Source organism: Pan paniscus, chromosome 1 (genome assembly GCF_029289425.2).
Source record: "Pan paniscus chromosome 1, NHGRI_mPanPan1-v2.0_pri, whole genome shotgun sequence".
Classification (NCBI taxonomy): Eukaryota; Metazoa; Chordata; class Mammalia; order Primates; family Hominidae; genus Pan; species Pan paniscus.
In genome coordinates this window covers 51633275-51652863 of record NC_073249.2, presented here as the reverse complement: position 1 = coordinate 51652863, position 19589 = coordinate 51633275, and the positions used below count along the sequence as shown (strand labels likewise).

The window sequence follows — 19589 nt, the reverse complement described above, 5'->3', positions numbered from 1 at the left end:
AGGTGAGTTATAGTAAATGACATTTATGTATTAAAAATCAAAACTTAAAAATTAGTAAAGCACAAAAATCTTCAAGTACACACTTCATTAGTCATCAGAGTTATAACTTCATCATGTCCTGAAGCCTATGCAAAAATCTACCATACACTTGTGAGAAATGGGAACGAAAAAGGCTAATAATGTCTCACTACTACGAAAAAGTTCTGACCTCACAGAACTCCTGAAGTACTCCAGGGAACCGCCACAGACCCCTAGACTACACTTTGAGAGCCAAAGGTATATCACAAAGAATTTTAAAAACAGATTAAAATAATGTTTTTATGTATGGTATAAAACTTGTTTTCTAATTAAGATTTTCTTTAAAACCTGAGAAAAAGTCAAGGTATAATTATTTATACCTTATATATTACACAAATATAGTCCCTTTTTACAGGTAGAAAAGACAAAGGGGAGATTTCAAGGTTAAATGCCTTTAGGATATATAGGTAATAAAAATGAGTAGAGTGAGCCTACAAAAGACAGACTATAAAAGGACATGTAGTAAAAAATAGATCCCATTCCCCTTCCCAAAAAAGCAACCATTATTCAGCTCCATCCATGTGGAATGTGGGCCCAGTGTTGACAGATACTTTTGATTTTTCAAGAAAATCCAGAATATTTATGAAAACAAAATCACCTAATTTTTAAGTTGGGAAAAATAATTAAACATTTCATGAATACCATGTGAGCCAAATAAGGTGTGTCAGGGGGCCATTATTTTTTATTTCTGTATTATGACATGGGAACTTAAATTAGAAAAGAAAAAATTCTTTAAGGTTAATCACATGTTTAAAGTAAAGGGCTATTTGAATTTTTTAATCCGTTACAGTGGCTTTTAGACTGAAAATAGTTTTTATCTAATTTTTTTCAAATGTGCCACACTAAATGCAGGAAAATTAATCCTAATTTTGCAGATTCTAAGGTTAACATTTTAAAAGAAAATGAACATGGACATTATTAAACCTGTTTCCTTGACCTTAAGAACTTTTAAAAAAATAAGTTAGACACAAGTTGTTTAATCAGAATTGGTACATGTATACATTATATATGTATATTATTTGACATTTTTGAGATGTCTGAATTTTATAGGCACACTATCAAAAGAAAATACAATCTCAGAATAGGGTTGATCACTTTAAAAATTAGCTTACTAGAGCCCATAATGTTGATATTACCATATGACAACTTCATGATTCAACATAAAGGACAACTGAAATCTGGGAGGATACTGGCTACCAGAAAGTTTCAAGGAATAGCAGACACTACTTTATTCTGGTAACTTCTTGAGAGTATTTACATCACAACTTGTAAGAAACAATGAGAAAATGAGACAGCCAAAAGGATTAAAACAGATTAGCAAAGAACTCATAAAGAGAAGAATTATGTCCTTTGGAACAACAAACAGAATCACACATTTAGAAAAATAATTATTGGCTGAGAAACTATAGCAGGAAAACAAACTGAAAGAAAAAGAATAAATTTGAAATTCATGACCTCAGACCAAAAATATGCTTATATTTGTTGTATATTCTAATACTAGTCTATCCTCTAGGAAAGTGAGCAATTAATTCCCATTTAGGTTGTCCTAAAAAAAAGTAGTAAGGAAGTAAAACAATAAAAGAGTTGGGGGATTATCATTTGAAGTTTAAAACTTTCAGTAGTATATAATTATATCTTCAGTGAATTCTTAAAGCATTCACGGCATGGTAGTTACGTGGCTGGATACTGAAGTCAAACTTCATATAGACATGCCATGCACTGTCATTCACTCATTATACACCAGGGGCATCCAATCTTTTGGCTTCCCTGGGCCACACTGGAAGAAGGAGAATCATCTCAGGCCCCACATAAAATATACTAAAAATAGCTGATGAGCAAAAAAAAGGAAAAACTTTTAAAATGCTGTAAGAAAGTTTATGAATTTTTTGGCCACATTCAAAGCTGTCCTGGCCACATGCAGCCTGCAGGCCATAGGTTGGACAAGCTTGCTATACATGATCTTTCTCAAGCTACACAGCACTCTGTGCCTCACTTTTCTGCAATGTAAAGTAGTGATAATAGCAGTACCCACCTTGAGAGATGTTGATAGGATGAGTGGAGATTACATATATTCACTATATCATTATATGCATTCACTATCACTATTCGCTATCACTTTATTCATCATTGTAAGGCGAGATGGAAAAAATGCTGAGATACTGATGCAGAAATTTGACCATAGTGAACAGAGGTAATGCATTAAGCAAAATTGTAGGTTATTACTGGCTCTTTCTTTCTCTTCATATAAATTTACCTCCCCTCACCCAGGACCTTCCCAAGTCTGGTCACTTGTTTTGTAATGCCATCCTTCTATACTTCTGTCTTAAAGAGTAATTCCTTAAGAAATTTTTACATTTATGGTCAACTAATTATTAGTTCAAAACTTAAGAGTGCTGCACAACAGCTCACCATCCATTCCTAACTGGCCCACCTATGTGTTTCACGTGTTCTTCTTTCCTTCAACTCACTCTCAACTTCTATTTTCTATACTTATCTCTTTGCCCTTACCTCATTATCACTCAATGGCCAGCACAATCTCTCCTCTCTCTCACCTTCTCTATCTCCTTTCCTCATTTTCTGTCATGGTAAAAGTGAAACTGGGTAACTACAGGAAGAAATGTGTATTGTTACCAAAGGGAATCGGAATAACAGAAGAAACATTAAGTTAGTTAAAAGACACCATGGCAGACTGATCCTTAGAATATGACTCAAATAATACAATATAAGCTGCTGCTTCCCCATATGCATAGTTATTCTCAGGAATAAGTTACATACATTAATACATCCAAGCAAGAAGCCCAAGTGCATAAAACCTTAATTATTGCTCAAGATTGATATGTGACTGACAAGAGGAGAAGCAATTAGTCCAGGTTGGTAAATAAAAGCAGACAGATGACACAGTTACTAGCAACTTAACTTCCATCACCTCTAAATGGACTGTAACTACATTCTTGGTATTGACAATGCCAATATAAGATCAGACAGAGCCTCCGGATTCTTTGTACACTAAGATTGCAACCATCTCCTCCAAGGAGTTGTATAATAACACTGCCCACCAGACCTATGTATCAACAGAATAGGTATCAAAATGCCAAATACCAAATTGGAAAGAGTCTTAATTATGTACCGCAGATATGCAGTGTCCTACTTCTTTATTTCTATAGACAAACATGATCATATTAAACAAGGAAATTGGGGAAAAAAACAATGAAGAAAAAGGATCAAGATTTTGTACTCACACAACAAGAAAATAAATATTCAGAACTTGACAGAAGTCTATAATGGAGCTTTTTAGGAAAAAGAGTAAATACTAGACATCTACTGTTTCCTGCATTTATAGTGTGGTCTGCAATATACACTCTTCAAATTAAGAAGTTTAAACACCTATGTTTAAGAATAAGCACAAAAAAAAATTAGAAATATGCATGTATTATTAGACCTCAAGTATCCACCCCTGACAGTTATTTGCTTAACCTGTTTTTATAAACACAGCATACAAACCTTGATGAATGTTTCTCCTGTTATTCTTCTACCTTACCCAACACTTTTTCCCCCTTACCAGCTTATTTTACGGTCAGAGGTTAAACTGCTAACCCTTCACCTTCCAGGAAAGTTTTTTTTCCTCTCTCATAAAAGGTTTTTCACAGTGTGCAGCAGTCGGATTAGCTCTTCTCTTCGAGAACAAAAGCTCTGTCTTTGTCTTCGTTGTTTGGGCATGGAGCCCCTACATCAGAGGAAGCTGCTCCTACTCAACATGCACAATAATGATATTGTGAGGCCCCACGAAAGCCTGGCCTCTCAGTGTCTAGACTCTCATCCAACCAGCTAGCCAAAGAGAAAATCCTGTCAAGCACTCAGCTGAAAATTAACTAAGGTATCCTGTTGAGAACCTGATGAAGATGTTATTTGACCATACGGTAAAACTTTCTATTGTTGAACATAAAGATAAGAGAAAAACTTTTAGAACTCAATGCTTTAACAATCCTGGTCACCAATTCACACATGGGTCAGTAAATGTATTTTACCAACATACAACCCCTTCCTCTATACGTGCTCTTAAAATAATACACAGGCTTATTTATGACATTCTAATCTCTTGCATTTAAAAATCTGTGCAACTAAAAGATACATTCAAAAAATTACAAGAAATTATATTTTATTTGCAGTATTTACATTAAATATTTATCATTAGAAATTCTGCTACTGTATTTTTCACTGAAGGACCCAATCAAAATGCAGAAGTCAAAATAAAACTGTCATATCTTTTCATATTCCTGAATAAGTTTTAAAATATTGAACAGAAGAGAAACAGTAAACTAAAAAGTAGATAACTGATTAAAACTTAGAAATGAAAATAGAGTATATAAACCAAACCATTCTTATAAAAACTATCTGTAAATTTTTTAACCTGTAAAAAGTTAAACACATTAGATAAATTTAAATTCAGTCATATGATGGTAGTGAAAGATAATTCTCTCAAGTATATTAAGTTATGGTTGAGTTCATGAATATTTACAAGGGGCTTTGGGGACTGCTGCAGTTTATGAACTATTTTGTAATTTAAACCAATAGCAACAACAAATATTGAAAATTAAGTGAAAACTATATATGATTACAACCACATTTAATAAGCTCATATTGAAATCTAAAAAGGAATACACAAAAATAGATGTTTTGTGTTATTGGTATAAAAAGAAAAATCTTTTTCCTTCTTCCAAAATTGACTGCAATACATTACATTCGTAATTTAAAAAAAAAAAACTTTGCAAAATAATCAGAATAGTTCAAAACCCTACAAACAGACAGCAATTAATGAAAGATAAGGGTGTAACTACTGTATACAGGATTCAGAATTAAAGAATACATCATTTGTTACATACTCCATAGAGTAATATAAATTGATTTCCCAAATTTTAGGAGAAACATAAATATGCTTTTTTTTTTAACCTACAACAAACTTAACAAAAGAAATACATTTATTCATAAGGGGGAAAATAATCAATGCTTATACATAGCAGATGTCTGGCATGGAGGAGTATGTTCCTACTCTTTTAATAGACACATGAAAATCTAAGCCTGGCAAACAAAAATATTTAAATTAAAGACTCTGGAACACAGTGGATAAGTAAGAACTGGCAGAAAATGTTAAATATTTCATTCCTACTTCTGTAGAAAAAGCGGACAAAATTTTAACAAAATTTAAAAGAACATTTCATAAAACAGTAATATGCAATTTTAAGAAAATAGATTTGGTTAAATCTATATTATATGTGAATAATACAAAAGTTAACAGAAAGGTACAAAAAACAATATTGAATGGGCCCAACATGCCTACCATTGAGTATCTTTTACATCAATGAATTAGCAATCTGTAAAATGATTACAGTACCAAATACATCCACCCAAATCCTGGAGGCAGAATGGCTTTATTCTACTATACCTCTGCTTCAAGTGGTTTTATTTCCTCAGAAGGCTACACAGCTCCACCTTGGCTTTTGGCAATTAAACTAAATAAAATTTAAAAGTCCAAGACCTCAGAGAATTCACTGTTAAAAAAAGTACTCTGAAGCTACTTCTCATGGGTTCTCGGGTACATTTCCTTTGTTAGAAGAAGTGATCTAAAGTTTTGCTTAACAGTTTATGTTCACTTTAGTGTGAACTATGAAACATTCCATTTACAAAGTGTTCTTAGACTTTTATGAATTCTAAAGGGTATTACTCGAAAATACAGGTTGGGGCCATCTTTTCTCCTCCCGTGGAGCTGCCGCCATGAAGGTCGAGCTATGTGGTTTCAGCCGGTACAAGGTCTACCCCGGACACGGGAGGCGCTACGCCAGGACCGACAGGAAAGTTTTCCAGTTTCTTAATGCAAAATGCGAATCGGCGTACTTTTCCAGGGGGAATCCTCGGCAGATAAACTGGACTGTCCTCTACAGAAAGAAGCACAAAAAGGGACAATTGGAAGAAATTCAAAAGAAAAGAACTTGCCGAGCAGTCAAATTGCAGGGGGCTATTACAGGTGCCTCTCCTGCTGATATAATGGCCAAGAGGAATCAGAAACCTGAAGTTAGAAAGGCTCAACCAGAACAAGGTATCAGGGCTGCTAAGGAAGCAAAAAAGGCTAAGCAAAGTATCTAAAAACACTGCAATGGCTGCTGTTAAGGCACCTACAAAGGCAGCACCTAAGTAAATGATTGTGAAGCCTGTGAAAGTTTCAGTTCTCGAGTTGGTGGAAAACGCTAAACTGGCAGATTAGATTTTTAAATAAATATTGGACTTTAAAAAAAAAAAGAAAATATAGGTTGGAATACTGCAAAACAACCCACTCTTTTGATTTCAAGCTCAATTTTAAGCTGCAGATTCCAACTTTTATTGAACTTGAATAGCAAAAATTTTGAGTCAGAGATAACATAAGATCTACTCATTTTGAGACTTGGGATTAAATGGTTTGCCCAATTCTTTCTACCTGTCTGTCTGTCTCTCTATCTATCTATCGAGACAGGATCTTGCTCTCTTGCTCACGTTGGAGTACAGAGGCACAATCATAGCTTACTGCAGCCTCAGTTGAGGCTGCCTCAGCCTCCCAAATAGCTAAGACTACAGGCGTGTGCCACCACACCCAGCTAATTAAAAAATAATAATAATTTGTACAGACAGGGTCTCACTATGTTGTCCAAACTGGTCTTGAACTCCTGGCCTGAAGCAATCCTCATACCTTGGCCTCACAAAGCACTAGGATTAGAGGTGTGATCCACCATGCACAGCCTCTTATGTTTTAAATTAAAATAATAAATTCTATGTATGTCATAAAAATCATCCCTGAGATAATCTGTGATAAATTTGTTACTGTAACCTTTCCTTACAAATGCCCATACTGCATTCCTGTTGTACTGGAATGGCTATTCATTAGCCCCAAGGCTCTACTGATCTTGCTTGCCTTTCTCTTAGACTGCTATCCATATTTTTGTTATACCACTCATTCTGAAAACAGCTTCCTTTTTATTTGCGACTGCTGAGTACACACCCAAGCATCTATTCTTTTGAATGTCTCTTTGAGACTACTTCATAAATGAGATTTCTCAATACTAGCATTTATGCAAGACATCAAAACTATTGCTATGTCTCTTGAAAATCACCGAAGCCTGCCTAATTGCACATAAAAAAGCCTATTCTGAGTCTAAATCATACTTCATCTTTGATAAGCCCTCATCCATTCCTAACTCTATCCCAGTTCTTCCAATTGCACACATAGGGCATATCAGAGACACTGCTCCTTTCCTACAATCAGCTATAAGGCAGCACACCAATAAACCTGACAGCAACATCTCCAACAGAATAGTGGGAAAATCATCTGCCCTATGTCGAAGTGGTTGGATCTAAGCACCACCATAGCCCTATTCTTCCTTTAGACAATGGCTTCAAACTTTCAGATGCATAACAATCACCTGGGAAACTTTTTCCAAAATGTAGATTACACTCCCACCTCCATCCTTAAAATAATCAAAGTATGTCCCAGGATCCTGACTTCTCAATAAATCATCTATAGCTCTAAATCACATACTGACAAACACTGAATAGCAGCTCTTTCTAAACACTTGTGGACATCTGTCTAGCAACATTAAACATTCCATCTTGGAGGTATGACAAAACTCCACAGGCCCCTGAAAACAAGGAGATTTTTGCACTCTATTAGACTTGTTTGCCTCTATCTACTAAGCATTATAGGAGATTCTCCTACTTAATCATTACGGCGAGAATGCAACAATGATTCTTATTCATTTTTAGGCCTTTTCTTAGCTAGACAAGAAAAACATTCACATAGGTATCCAGGATCTAATTTACTACAGGTAGGGAAGCCTCAAGATTCTAATTATGTAAAAATTGGTGAATTTAAAAATAAATACTTAGAATTCTGCTTCAAAAAAAGAAAAACAAGTAAAGCTATGTCTTCCTGTTGAGTTACAATACACATCTCCCTTTAGTCTGGTAGAACTGTGTTTTCCAATCACCTTGAGGAAATAAAGCATTACTTAGTTCTAAGATAAAATTTCCAGTATTATGCTGAAATTTTATTAGAAAGGAGAGGGTAACATAGATATCTGACCTGGAAGCAGATAACCCAGCTCATTTTCTTCCCGCAGGTTTTGATTGCCTCCTAATTTCCTATAATTTATTGTCCCTATTTACTTTCCCCTTCAACTGTATTTACACAGATTTCTCTGACACCTGTTTATTACATTTCTTCTCCTCTCTGTCACTGATCCAGTATGAATTAGCATGCATGAGTACCCTCTGTTATATAACAGGACAAAGGGGAGTATCTAATATTATAACTGGAAAAGAAGCTTTCATGACAAATGATTTTGAACCAATGCTGAATTTTGAATTTAAGGTGCTATTTTTCTCATTTAGACATAGAAGTACTTTCCTTTCAAAGCCAAAAAATATCAACATTAAATCCACATAGAGAATGACAGCCAGGTCACAACAATTCCCTCGTTTCTGGGAACTACATCTTATACCCAGGGTGGGTTTTCAGTAGTTGCATCCACAATTGGTGAATGTGACCTCAGGCCAGAGCTGATAAGTCAAACACATGACCTAATCTGGCCAGTTTCTTTCTCATAGAAGACTTGGGTTATTAACCGTGAAACACAACATGGAAGATGCTGATGCAGAATCACTTTTTGGCAGAAAGATGACAGAAGATCCTCAGAACTTCCATGGTAACTATATTCCCAAACATTATTTACCCATGTACTTAGTTACCATAGCTTTTCTTCTAACCATAGATGCAGAATGTTAAAGCAGCACTTTTACATCCATAAACAGGACATCTGCTTCCAGCCAAGAGAAAGTACAAACTGTATTTGCTCTCTCTCTAACAACTAAAAACCTAAAAAAATACATTAAACAATTTTCAGACATTAGTAAATGCAGGACAGTGATCCCTGACAGAGATAAAACAAACAAGGTAAGCCTTACAATTGGTCTTAATATCTGGAGTCCAGGATGTGGCACAAGGTGGGAGAAACCCAGGCAGAGCCCGGTGGTCTTCCTGAGATGAGGTTGGAAGGCCAAAGCATCTAGACTCCACAAAGAGAACAGAGACGAAGCTGCACAGGAATAGAGCTCTGGAGAGCTGCAGAAGGTTCACCACCAACCCACCCAAGACTTTAGTGCTGATGATCAGTGCACACATATGAGGAAACTACCAGACACTGAGGAAAGAATCACCCAAAAGAAATGGGGGGGAAATCCCAGGATCAGCTGACATTCACACCACCCAGAGTGGGAAAACCTCATAATCAACAAGAGTATCCTGTACAGTACTCAGAGGGTAACACCTTAGCAGTGGGACAAAATCAGCACTGGACTGAAGATGACTCTGGTTTCACCTGCCAAAGCTTAAAAGCAAGTCTCAAATGTTCAAACTGTTTCCAAATAACTTAACTGTAATCTAAAACAAAACCTTAAGTGCATATGGGACATATAAGAGAAGAAACCATATAATGCACCATAAAGCAAGTCCTAACTGATTTAAAAGGATTCAAGCCATACCATGATATTCTCTGGAATTACATTATCAAAATGTAACAGAAACATCACAGGAAAATCCCCAAATATTTGTAACTTAAATAACATACTTCTAAATAACCCAACGGTCAAAGAAGAAATCAAAAGGAAATGAAAATCTAAATGAACTCTAAATGAAAATAGAAACAAAACTGATAAACTGATCAAAAGAAAGGACTATTCTCTATGAAAGACAATGTTAGTTAAAAGCATGAAAAGACAAAATACAGATGGGAGAAAAAAATGCAAATCCAACAAAGTCATTGTATCCTGGATATATTAAAATCTTTCAAAACTCAGTAATAAGAAACCAACCCAATAAAGAAAATATAAGAGAAAGAGCTGAACAGACATTTCACCAAAGAAGATATACAGATGGAAAATAAGCAAATGATTTCATCTTAATAAAACATAATTGAGTCTTAAAATGCTTCCACCAATTTCTAAGAAATCAGACCTTTACCTCTAAATTAGAATATGTAATGTGCTAAGATATTCTTAACAGTTCCTTTCAGTTACCCTATGAAAATTTTGCACTATCAAATATAATTTTGCATCAGCAAAGACAATCACTACAGCCCTGAACTTGTGTTTGATTTGGGGCTGGGCAGGCATATAACCTAATTATGAGCGCAAAAGGAAGGAGAGTGCGATTTTAATTCTGTTAAGTTGGTTAAAGTGAGACTCACTGACAATGAGCAAAAACTTGAAAAAGGTAAAGAAATTACTTGTGCAGATATCTTGGGAAAGTGTATTAGAAGTAAACAAAAAATGCAAACCCTTGAAGGAGCATGCTTGATGTTGTTCCAGGGATAGCAAGAAGCCAGTGTGGCTGCAGTTAAGAGAGCAAGGGAGAAAAGTGGGAAAGGATGAGGTTAGAAATGTAAACAAGGGGGATTTGAGCCAGTTATATGGAGCCTTGTGGGTCCCTGGCAAGTCTTTTACTTGAATGATTTGAAAAGGCAGAGGGATGAATAAAAAAGGAATTATGAGCAAGAGATCCCTATATGGGGAAGACTGAGTCTCAGAAAGTCAAGGTTTGAGAATTGAGGTTGTAGACAAATTTCTATTACTGTATCGAATACGCTACACAATATATTGTGAAAACTATCAAAAGGAAGATGAAATCCTTGCTTCAGTGAGTTGATAATGTAGTTGAAGAACTAAACAATAATACAATTAAAATGACAGAATGTTTAAATTACAAGGGGCTTTCGGATAGTCTATAGCTTTTGTTTACCTGAAGGAACTTGAGTCAAGAAAGGAAAAATGATTTATGCAAGATCATATAACTAGTTGTTGGTTCAGGCAGAACTAAATTGCCACCTTCATTAATAAGTTCTTTAAAGTCCAGTTTATCAATGGTATGAAGGACAAGCTGAAGAAAAGACTATACTTATAAAGCACTTTTGCAAGATAAATAAGCATTTGTCACATTCACTTGCTTTCCTGACTTCCAAATTTCTGTCCTACAATTTTGAAGGAAGGAGTGAAAAGCAAAGCTAACACCTATGTTGATAAGTAAATTTAGTAGATCAAAAGATAAAAATCCTTCTGTATTTTGATCAGAAAAGCACACAAAGCTTTTCATATGAAGACTATATTTTCTTCCTAAAAAAAAAAAAAAAAAAAGACTATTTTCTGGAATTTCTCTAGGCTACAAAGAGAAAGGATAAGACAAGTAAATCATTATCCTCTATGTTGATAAAGCTTGCTTCCTTCAAATCAAGATAAACACCGCTGGCTGGTAAAAAATAACATCTCCTGCCAGAGTCCTCTCACTGAAGCAGTAGTACTTCTGACATAAGATAGAGTAACCAATTAATTCATGTGCATATTCCAAAGATCATCACTTCCAACTCAACCCAACTAAGGATGTATTACCCAAAAAAGGGTTTAAAGCGATTACAATGATGCCATCCTTATTTATGCATATTTATAGGGCAAATAATCATTAAAGCAGTTTTAAACTACAAATATACTTTTAAAATTCTAATGTTAGAATATTAATCTTCAAAGTAGAACAAGCCTAATGTGAGAATGTCAATACACAATCTTTAACACATTTCTGCACAATCGTTTGAACCTAATTATCAAATTGACAATTTAAAGTAATTATAAAGTAACACAAAAACATACCTTTTATGCCATTACCAAAGATTTACTATTTAATAAAACTTCTAAAAGTAGTTTCAAATATTTAACAGGCACAAAACTTAAAACATTGGTATCTATACAATCTCACCAGGTAAAGAATTTAAAATTTCAGTTTCATAATCCTATACACAGAATGAATAAAATGGGCATAAACTACATACACTCAAAAAGAAAAAAAAGAACTAAAATAAACGTGGCAACCCACGCCTATGGTATGCAGAAAGGCAGAAAGAACATTAAACTTCATTTAGAGATTCAATTTGCAGTCTCAGCTCTTCCACTTTATAACTTTGGAATCTTAAGTATGAAAGAACTTCACTGAGCTTTAATTTGCTCAATAAAATGAGGATAGCTACTGAACCTAACATAGAGAGTTGCTGAGAAAATCAAAATTAATTTAAAATAATATATGTAAAATCCCTTTCAATCTGTAAATTAGTACACAAATTTACATTACAAGGAGAAATGTTAAATATAATACAATGGCACTATTTCAAGTCTTGGTCGATATCATCTAACACAGCAATCTAATTTCTTTAGTAATTTTTTCTTTCAAAAACTCAGTTCATAAAATGCTTTATGTTATCAACTGTAGGCATATGTTTACCTAGAGGTAAATAACCACAAACTAATCTGTCATATAACATCCTAATTCTCATCATTACCATAACAATAATATCAAGGGACAGAATTTTTATACTTCAGTCTCATATTTCTACTGTGTGCTTTGTGGAACAAGACACTTTTACTGAGTACCTACTTATATAATACTCTAAATAATTTTTAAAAGAAGAAAAGATAACATCTCTGACTTTACCAGTCTTGCAGTCTAGCTGGCATAATACTATATATTCATAAATAATGCAAATTAAAGTGATAGGAGACTTCACTTTTGGTCATGAGGCAGTAACAGGCACAAACCAGCTGGCCCACCATAAACAATGTAAAATAAAGTAAAACTGTACAAAATATTTGAAACATATATTTTTAAAAGTTGAGCAACAGGAAAAGCAAGACTGTGGTCTCTGGGAAAAAAAGCACTACAATCTCCCTGGCTTTCTGTCTGAAGGCACTTTCAGAACTGCAGCACACAAAGAACTACAGTCTTTCTGAGCAGCGGAAAAAGAGAATAAAGTCTGGAAATGAAGCAAAATTTGTGGAAGATAATATCAAATACAAGGAGCATCAGAAATCTGTATAAGGGTCATATTAAGTCTCTGGCCAAACACTAGGTTGCATATGTGCAGGGTGACACTCTTGACAATGTCTGGCAGTGAATAGCTGAATGGAGATTCTGGTGGTCACATAGAACCAAGAGACAGAACAAGCAGATAAAACCATGGACATGTGAGGAATTCAACTGAGACACCTCAGAAAGGTCACACTGTTAGGAGACAATTCCAGGGGTCTCTCACTTCACTTCACTTCTTTAGAGCCCGGATAGATGACTGAGTTTTATTCCAGACTATCTTTTCCAGGATGACTGACTGACAAGGGAAGTAATCATTAACAAAGTTTTAAGCTATTAACATGATATTAACAAGATTAAATCAAACACCCTTAGAAAACAGTCTCCATCCCAAGCAGAGCGCACATTACCTTATAGCCTTGGAAGACAGAAACACAGATATACCTTGAAGATATTGCAGGTTCAGTTCCAGATCACCTCAATAAAATGAGTATCACAATAAAGCAAGTCACACAAATTTTGTGGTTTCCTAGTGCATATAAAAGTTATGTTCACACTATACTGTAGTCTATTAAGTGTGCAATAGCATTATGTCTTTAAAAATGTACAAACCCTAATTTAAAAATATGTTATTGCTTTAAGAAATGCTAACAATCTTCCGAGCCTTCAGCAAGTTGTAATCTTTTTTTTGGTGGAGGGTCTGCCTCAGTGTTGATGGCTGCTAACTGATCAGCCTGGGGGTTGCTGAAGGCTAGGATGGCTGTGGAATTTCTTAAAATAAGGCAACAATTAAGTTTGCCACATCAATTGATTCTTCCTTTCACAAAAGATTTCTTTGTACCATAAGATGTGGTTTGATAGCATTTTATCCACAGTAGAACATCTTTCAAAAGTAGTGTCAATCTAAGCTGGTTACAATAGTGCAGGCCTGAAGTCCTAGCTGCTATGGAGGCTGAGGCAGTAGGACTGCTTGAGCCCAGGTGTTCAAGGCCAGCCTGGGAAACATAGCAAGACCCCATCACAGAAAAAAAAATTGGAGTCAGTCCTCTCAAACCCTTCCCTGCTTTATCATATAAGTTTATGTAATATTCTAAACCCTTGGTTGTCATCTCAACAATGTTCAGAGCATCTTCACCAGTAGATTCCATCTTAAGAAATCACATTCTTTGCTCATCCGTAAGAAGCAACTCCTCATACATCAAAGTTTTATCATAAGATAGCAGCAATTCAGTCACATATTAAGGATTTACTTCTAATTCTAGCTCTCTTGTTATATCCACCACATCTGTGTTACTTATGCCACTGAAGTCTTAAATCCCTCCAAAGTCATTCATGAAGGTTGGAATCGATTTGTTTCAAACTTCTGTTAATGTCGATATTTTGACCTCCTCCCATGAATCATGAAATATTCTTAATGACATCTAGAATGGTGAATCCTTTCCATTCACCAAAGAGATTTTTCAATGTACTTTGCCAAGATCCATCAGAGGAATCAGTATCTAGGACATCTATAGCCTTTCAAAATGTATTTCTTACATTTAGACTTAATGATATAAAACTTGAAAGTCAAAATTACTCTTGGATCCATGGGCTGCAGAATGGATATTGTGTTAGCAAGCATTAAAACTTTTGTCTTCTTGTATATCTCCATCAGAGCTCTTGGGTAAACAGGTACATTGTCAATGAGCAACAATATTTTAAAAGAAATCTTTTTTTCTAAGCAGTAGGTCTTAACAGTGGCCCTAGAATATTCGATAAGCCATGCTACAAACAGATGTGCTGTCATTCAGGCTTTGTTATTCCATTTATAGAGCACAGGCAGAGTAGATTTAGCATAATTTGTAAGGGCCCTGGGATTTTTGAATTGATAAACGAGCACTGGCTTCAACTTCAAGTCACTAGCTACATTAGCCCATAACAAGAGTCAGCCTGTACTTTGAAACTCAGAAGGCAGTAACTGACTTCTTTCTAGCTCAGAAAGCCTTACATGGCATCTTCTTTTAATATAAGGCTGTTTCATCTACACTGAAAATCAGTTGTTTAATGTAGCCACCTTCATCAATGATCTTAGCTAGATCTTCTGGATAAATTGCTACAGCTTCTACATCAGCACTTGCTGCTTCACCATACACACTTTCATGTTACAGAGATGGCTTCTTTCCTTATCTCATGAACCAACCTCTGCTAGCTTCAAATTTTTCTTCTGCTGCTTCCACATCTCTCTCAGCCTTCACAGAATTGAAGAGAGGTAAGACCTTGCTCTGGATTAGGCTGTGACTTAAAGCAATGTTGTGGATGGTTTGTGGATGGTTCCGTCCAGACCACTAAAACTTTCTCCACCTTAGCAATAAGGGTGTTTTGCTTCCTTATCATTTGTGTGTGCACTGGAGTAGCACTTTTCATTTCCTTCAAGAACTTTCCCTTTTGCATTCACAACCTGACACAAACAGTTAGTCGGGTGCAAAAGGCCTGGCTTTCAGCCTATCTCAGCTTTTTAAATGCCTTCCTCACTAAGCTTTATCACTTCTAGCATTATATTTCAAGTGAAATACATGTGAGTCTTCCTTTCACTTGGACACTTAGAGGCCATTGTACGGTTATCAATTGGCCTAATTTCAATGTTGTTGTGTCTCAGGGAATAGTGAGCCCCAGGAGAGGGAGAGAGATGGGGCAACAGCTGGTCTGGGGTGCCCCATCTCTCTTGTTAGAACACATACATTTATCAATCAAGTTTGCCATATTATATGGGCATGGTTCATGGTACCGCAAAACAATTACAACAATAACATCAAAGATCACTGATAACAGATCACCTTATTTATATATATATATATAAAATATATATAATAATAATGAAAATTTTTAGAAGGTTCAAAGTTATATTATCTTGAGTTATAACTGTCTGCTTAATACAATTACACCATTTTCACTTCTAAGAACCATCCCATAATTTAAAGAATGGCATGGCTGAGAAAGATACTTAGGAAGACATTTTTAGGCATTGCTGAATTTAAATCATCTTCCAAATACTACATTCTGCCCCTTTCTTTATTGTAACAGTTTATCTGAAAGTACAAAAAAAAATAGTAAATTGCTTTTACTATGCAATTCTGAAATATCAAGTCTACTGCCTCCAATAAAAAAATTAGTAACTCCTTTTATAACATTAAGGTCAAGTCATTTGTAAAGACAGTGTCAATTGAAACTTTTTGGCATTTACGACTAATCCATTATAAACAACTGTTAATCTTAAAAACACAGTACCAGTAAACGTGTAGTTACACTGGATACAGATAAGAAAGTACAAGGCCAGCATGTTTGCTCATGCCTGTAATCCCAGCACTTTGGGAGGCCAAGGCAGATGGATCATATCAGGCCAGGAGTTCAAGACCAAGCTAACCAACACAGCAAAACCCGTCTCTACTAAAAATACAAAAAGAAATTAGCTGGGCATGGTAGCACTTGCCTGTAATCCCAGCTACTCAGGAGGCTGAGGCATGAGAATCACTTGAACCCAGGAGGAAATGGTTGCAGTGAGCCAAGATCATGCTACCGCACTCTAGCCTGGGTGACAGAGACTGTCTCAAAGAAAGAAAGAAAGAAAGAAAGTATGAGAAGATCACTGACTACACTAAACCAAATGAACAAAAAACAGCAAAACTGATTTTATACCATGGGTCTATACAAATAAATAAACAAAATTCTATCCTATTTTTCTATATTTTTTCTTACATTTCTTATACAAATATGAGAATGCTTCATTTTATTCACTTCAGTAGGACAAAACCCTTAGAGAAAGATTGAAAAGAGCTGATAATCAAACTCCCAAATTTTATGCTTATTTTTGTTCTAGTGCTATCAATTTTCTGACATATTTAACACAGGCTGGAAAACGTTCTCAGTAAATTGAGCATTTGAGTCTACAAATGTCTTGAAGCACTCTGGCAAGTTATGCATATCCCATGTCACTTTGGGTTTCCCATCTCTTCTTTGCTTCAAACCCCCATGCAAGTTTCTTCTTTTTGGGGGCAGCCTGTGAATTTTCAACCTCCTTTTTGGCTTTTACAAAGTTGTGGCAGGCAACTGCTTTGGCAATTTTTACACCAAGCTCTCGAGTAGCTAGCTGGTTTCTGAGTTCCTCAGTCTTCTCAATATTCCACCCCTCCATAGCCTGGTCTATCCTCTCTTCAAGGCCTGATTTCTCAACATTTTTCCTTTTAACATGGCGTTCAAATCAATCATTGACTCCAAAATACTGAGTAAGCTCCTTCCACTGGGTTTCATTTGAGAACTGTTCACTGTGAGATTCTTTTTCATTCCTCAATTTATCTTTTCTGGAGCGTTTTCTTTTTTTCCCTCTGAATCTTGAGGTTGTGTTTTTCTGTTCAGAATGTTTTTTATGCAATTCTTGAAATATATTCTACATATCTAGGGGAATTCCAGAAGGATACTCTTCATAGGCATTTACATTCGACTCTGTTTCAGTTTTGGGTTCATCTATCGAGAATCTATGACTTCTGTTTTTCTGATGCTCCCATCCTCTTTATCTTCTTGTGAGTTAACTCCAGAGTTCTGCAATGTAGCTTCATCTTCAGAGTTTCACTCAACATCACTTTCATTTAGGCCAGGAGGTAGCAGCCCACTCCACATCTTTTCGTCTGTCAGGAAGCGGTCACCTGGCAGCCATCTTAAGACCCCGTCAGAAAATGTTTTAAATATTGGGAGAGTTACCAAAATGTGACACAGAGACACAAAGTGAGCACATGCTGTTAAAAAAAAAATGGCACCAGTAGACTTGCTCAAAGCAGGGCTGCTACAAACCTTCAGTTTTTAAAAAATGCAATACCTAAAAAGCACAACAAAGCAAAGTGTAATAAAACAAGATTTGCCTAAAGTATCTGCCTCCAACAGCAAAAAGCAGGCATGCTTACTGCACACTACATGCTACTTGGGTTTCCTACACTACAGGTGCACACCACCACACCCAGCTAACTTTTGTATTTTTTGGTGGAGATGGAGTTTCACACGTTGCCCAGGTTGGTGGAACTCCTGGCCTCATGTGATCCACCCACCTCAGCCTCCCAAATTGCTGGGATTACAGGTGTGAGCCACCATACCTGGCCTTAAATACTTCTTTAAAAAATTTTAAAAACCAAATAAAAGAAATTAATATAAAATAATAAAAAGAAGCAAAATACAATTAAAAGTAAAATTAGGAACTAAAGAATTAAGCTAAAACATTTTAAAGTAACATAAAAATATTAAATATATAATAAATGAAAAAAAACACCACATACATTCAAGATAAAAGTGAAACAAGGCAAAAACACAAATTCCAAAATGAAAGTATCTGCACCATCTTCATGCAGGTGGCATGAGGTGGTGCAAAGAACCAGCAGGCCATCTTTCGTGAAACCCCGTCTCTACTAAAAATACAAAAAAAAAGTTAGCCGGGCGTGGTCGTGGGCGCCTGTAGTCCCAGCTACTCAGGAGGCTGAGGCAGGAGAATGGCGTGAACCCGGGAGGTGGAGGTTGCAGTGAGCTGGGATCGCGCCACTGCACTCTAGCCTGGGTGATTGAGCAAGACTTCGTCTCAAAAAAAAAAAAAAAAAAAAAAAAAGTATGCAGGAGGAAGATACCTCTTAGAGAGCACCAGCTTATTTATCTCTTCCCCATAAACTAGGCAAAAGCACCCTCAATCTACTCTCCTCAAACCCAGCTTTTAAATTTTTAACTCAGAATGAGATTGAAAAATCCCTTAACAGCAATACATAAATAATTTTTGTGTTTTGACCAATTCAGCCATACCTTAAAAAGATCGACTTTAATCATACTTAAAATTGTTTTAAAATAAATTTAAATTATATGTTTAGTCTGTCATATATATTAAACACAATGTAAATTATACATTTTTGAAGAACTAAGATACCCTGAAAAGGTAAAGTGTAAGCCATCTTAAAATGTATAAGATGACTAGAAAGCAATTCTAATCTTCATGATTTGGAAGGCATTCCAGAAGAGTTCAGTGACTTCAAACATTTTTAATGCTTTGATCAATATTTTGAGTATATCATAAGAAAGTAGCAGTAAGTGATGCAAGGTTTCAGGTAGAAAATTTGATATGAATGCCATCTCCTCTCTTTCTCTCCATATCCATTTATAAACAAAATGGTCATTGTTAATCTGGACAATTACTGAGAGAAATGAATCAAAAAATTACTGGCCAGGCATAGTGGCTCACACCTATAACCCCAGCACTTTCGGAAGCTAAGGTAGGCAGGTCGCTTGAGCTCAGGAGTTCAAGACCAGTCTGGGCAAAATAGCAAAGCCCCATCTCTACAAAAATTAGCTGGGCATGGTGGTGTGTACCTGTAATCCCAGCTACTCGGGAGGCTGAGGTGGGAAGATCATGCTGGGCCCAAGAGGTGGAAGTTGCAGTGAGCCAAGATCACGTCACTGCACTTCAGCCTGGGCAACAGAGTGAGACCTTGTCTCAAAAAAAAAAAAAAAAAAAAAAATTACCCACAGATTTTATAATCCCCCAAGAAGAGTAAATTATTAGTCAATGGGTTTAGTAATGGGCTTTATA

At 35.7% G+C, this 19589-nt stretch overlaps 1 protein-coding gene and 1 pseudogene across 7 annotated transcripts in view; both read right to left on the bottom strand.

The window, feature by feature from the left end:
- The window catches only part of DENND1B (DENN domain containing 1B), a 251401-nt gene that overhangs the window by 216611 nt on the left and 15201 nt on the right, over window positions 1-19589 (bottom strand). The window contains exon 1 of one of the 7 annotated variants that reach the window (XM_034943124.3): window positions 5798-5849. The exons of 5 other annotated variants lie outside the window; for them this stretch is intronic. In XM_034943124.3, the coding sequence (XP_034799015.2) occupies window positions 5798-5849 (52 nt within the window). Of the gene's footprint in view, window positions 1-1671; window positions 6009-19589 lie in introns of those variants that run through there. One more of the 7 variants, XM_008976670.4, reaches the window with a different exon arrangement.
- Window positions 16890-17650, bottom strand: LOC103786853 (protein FAM204A-like; annotated as a pseudogene).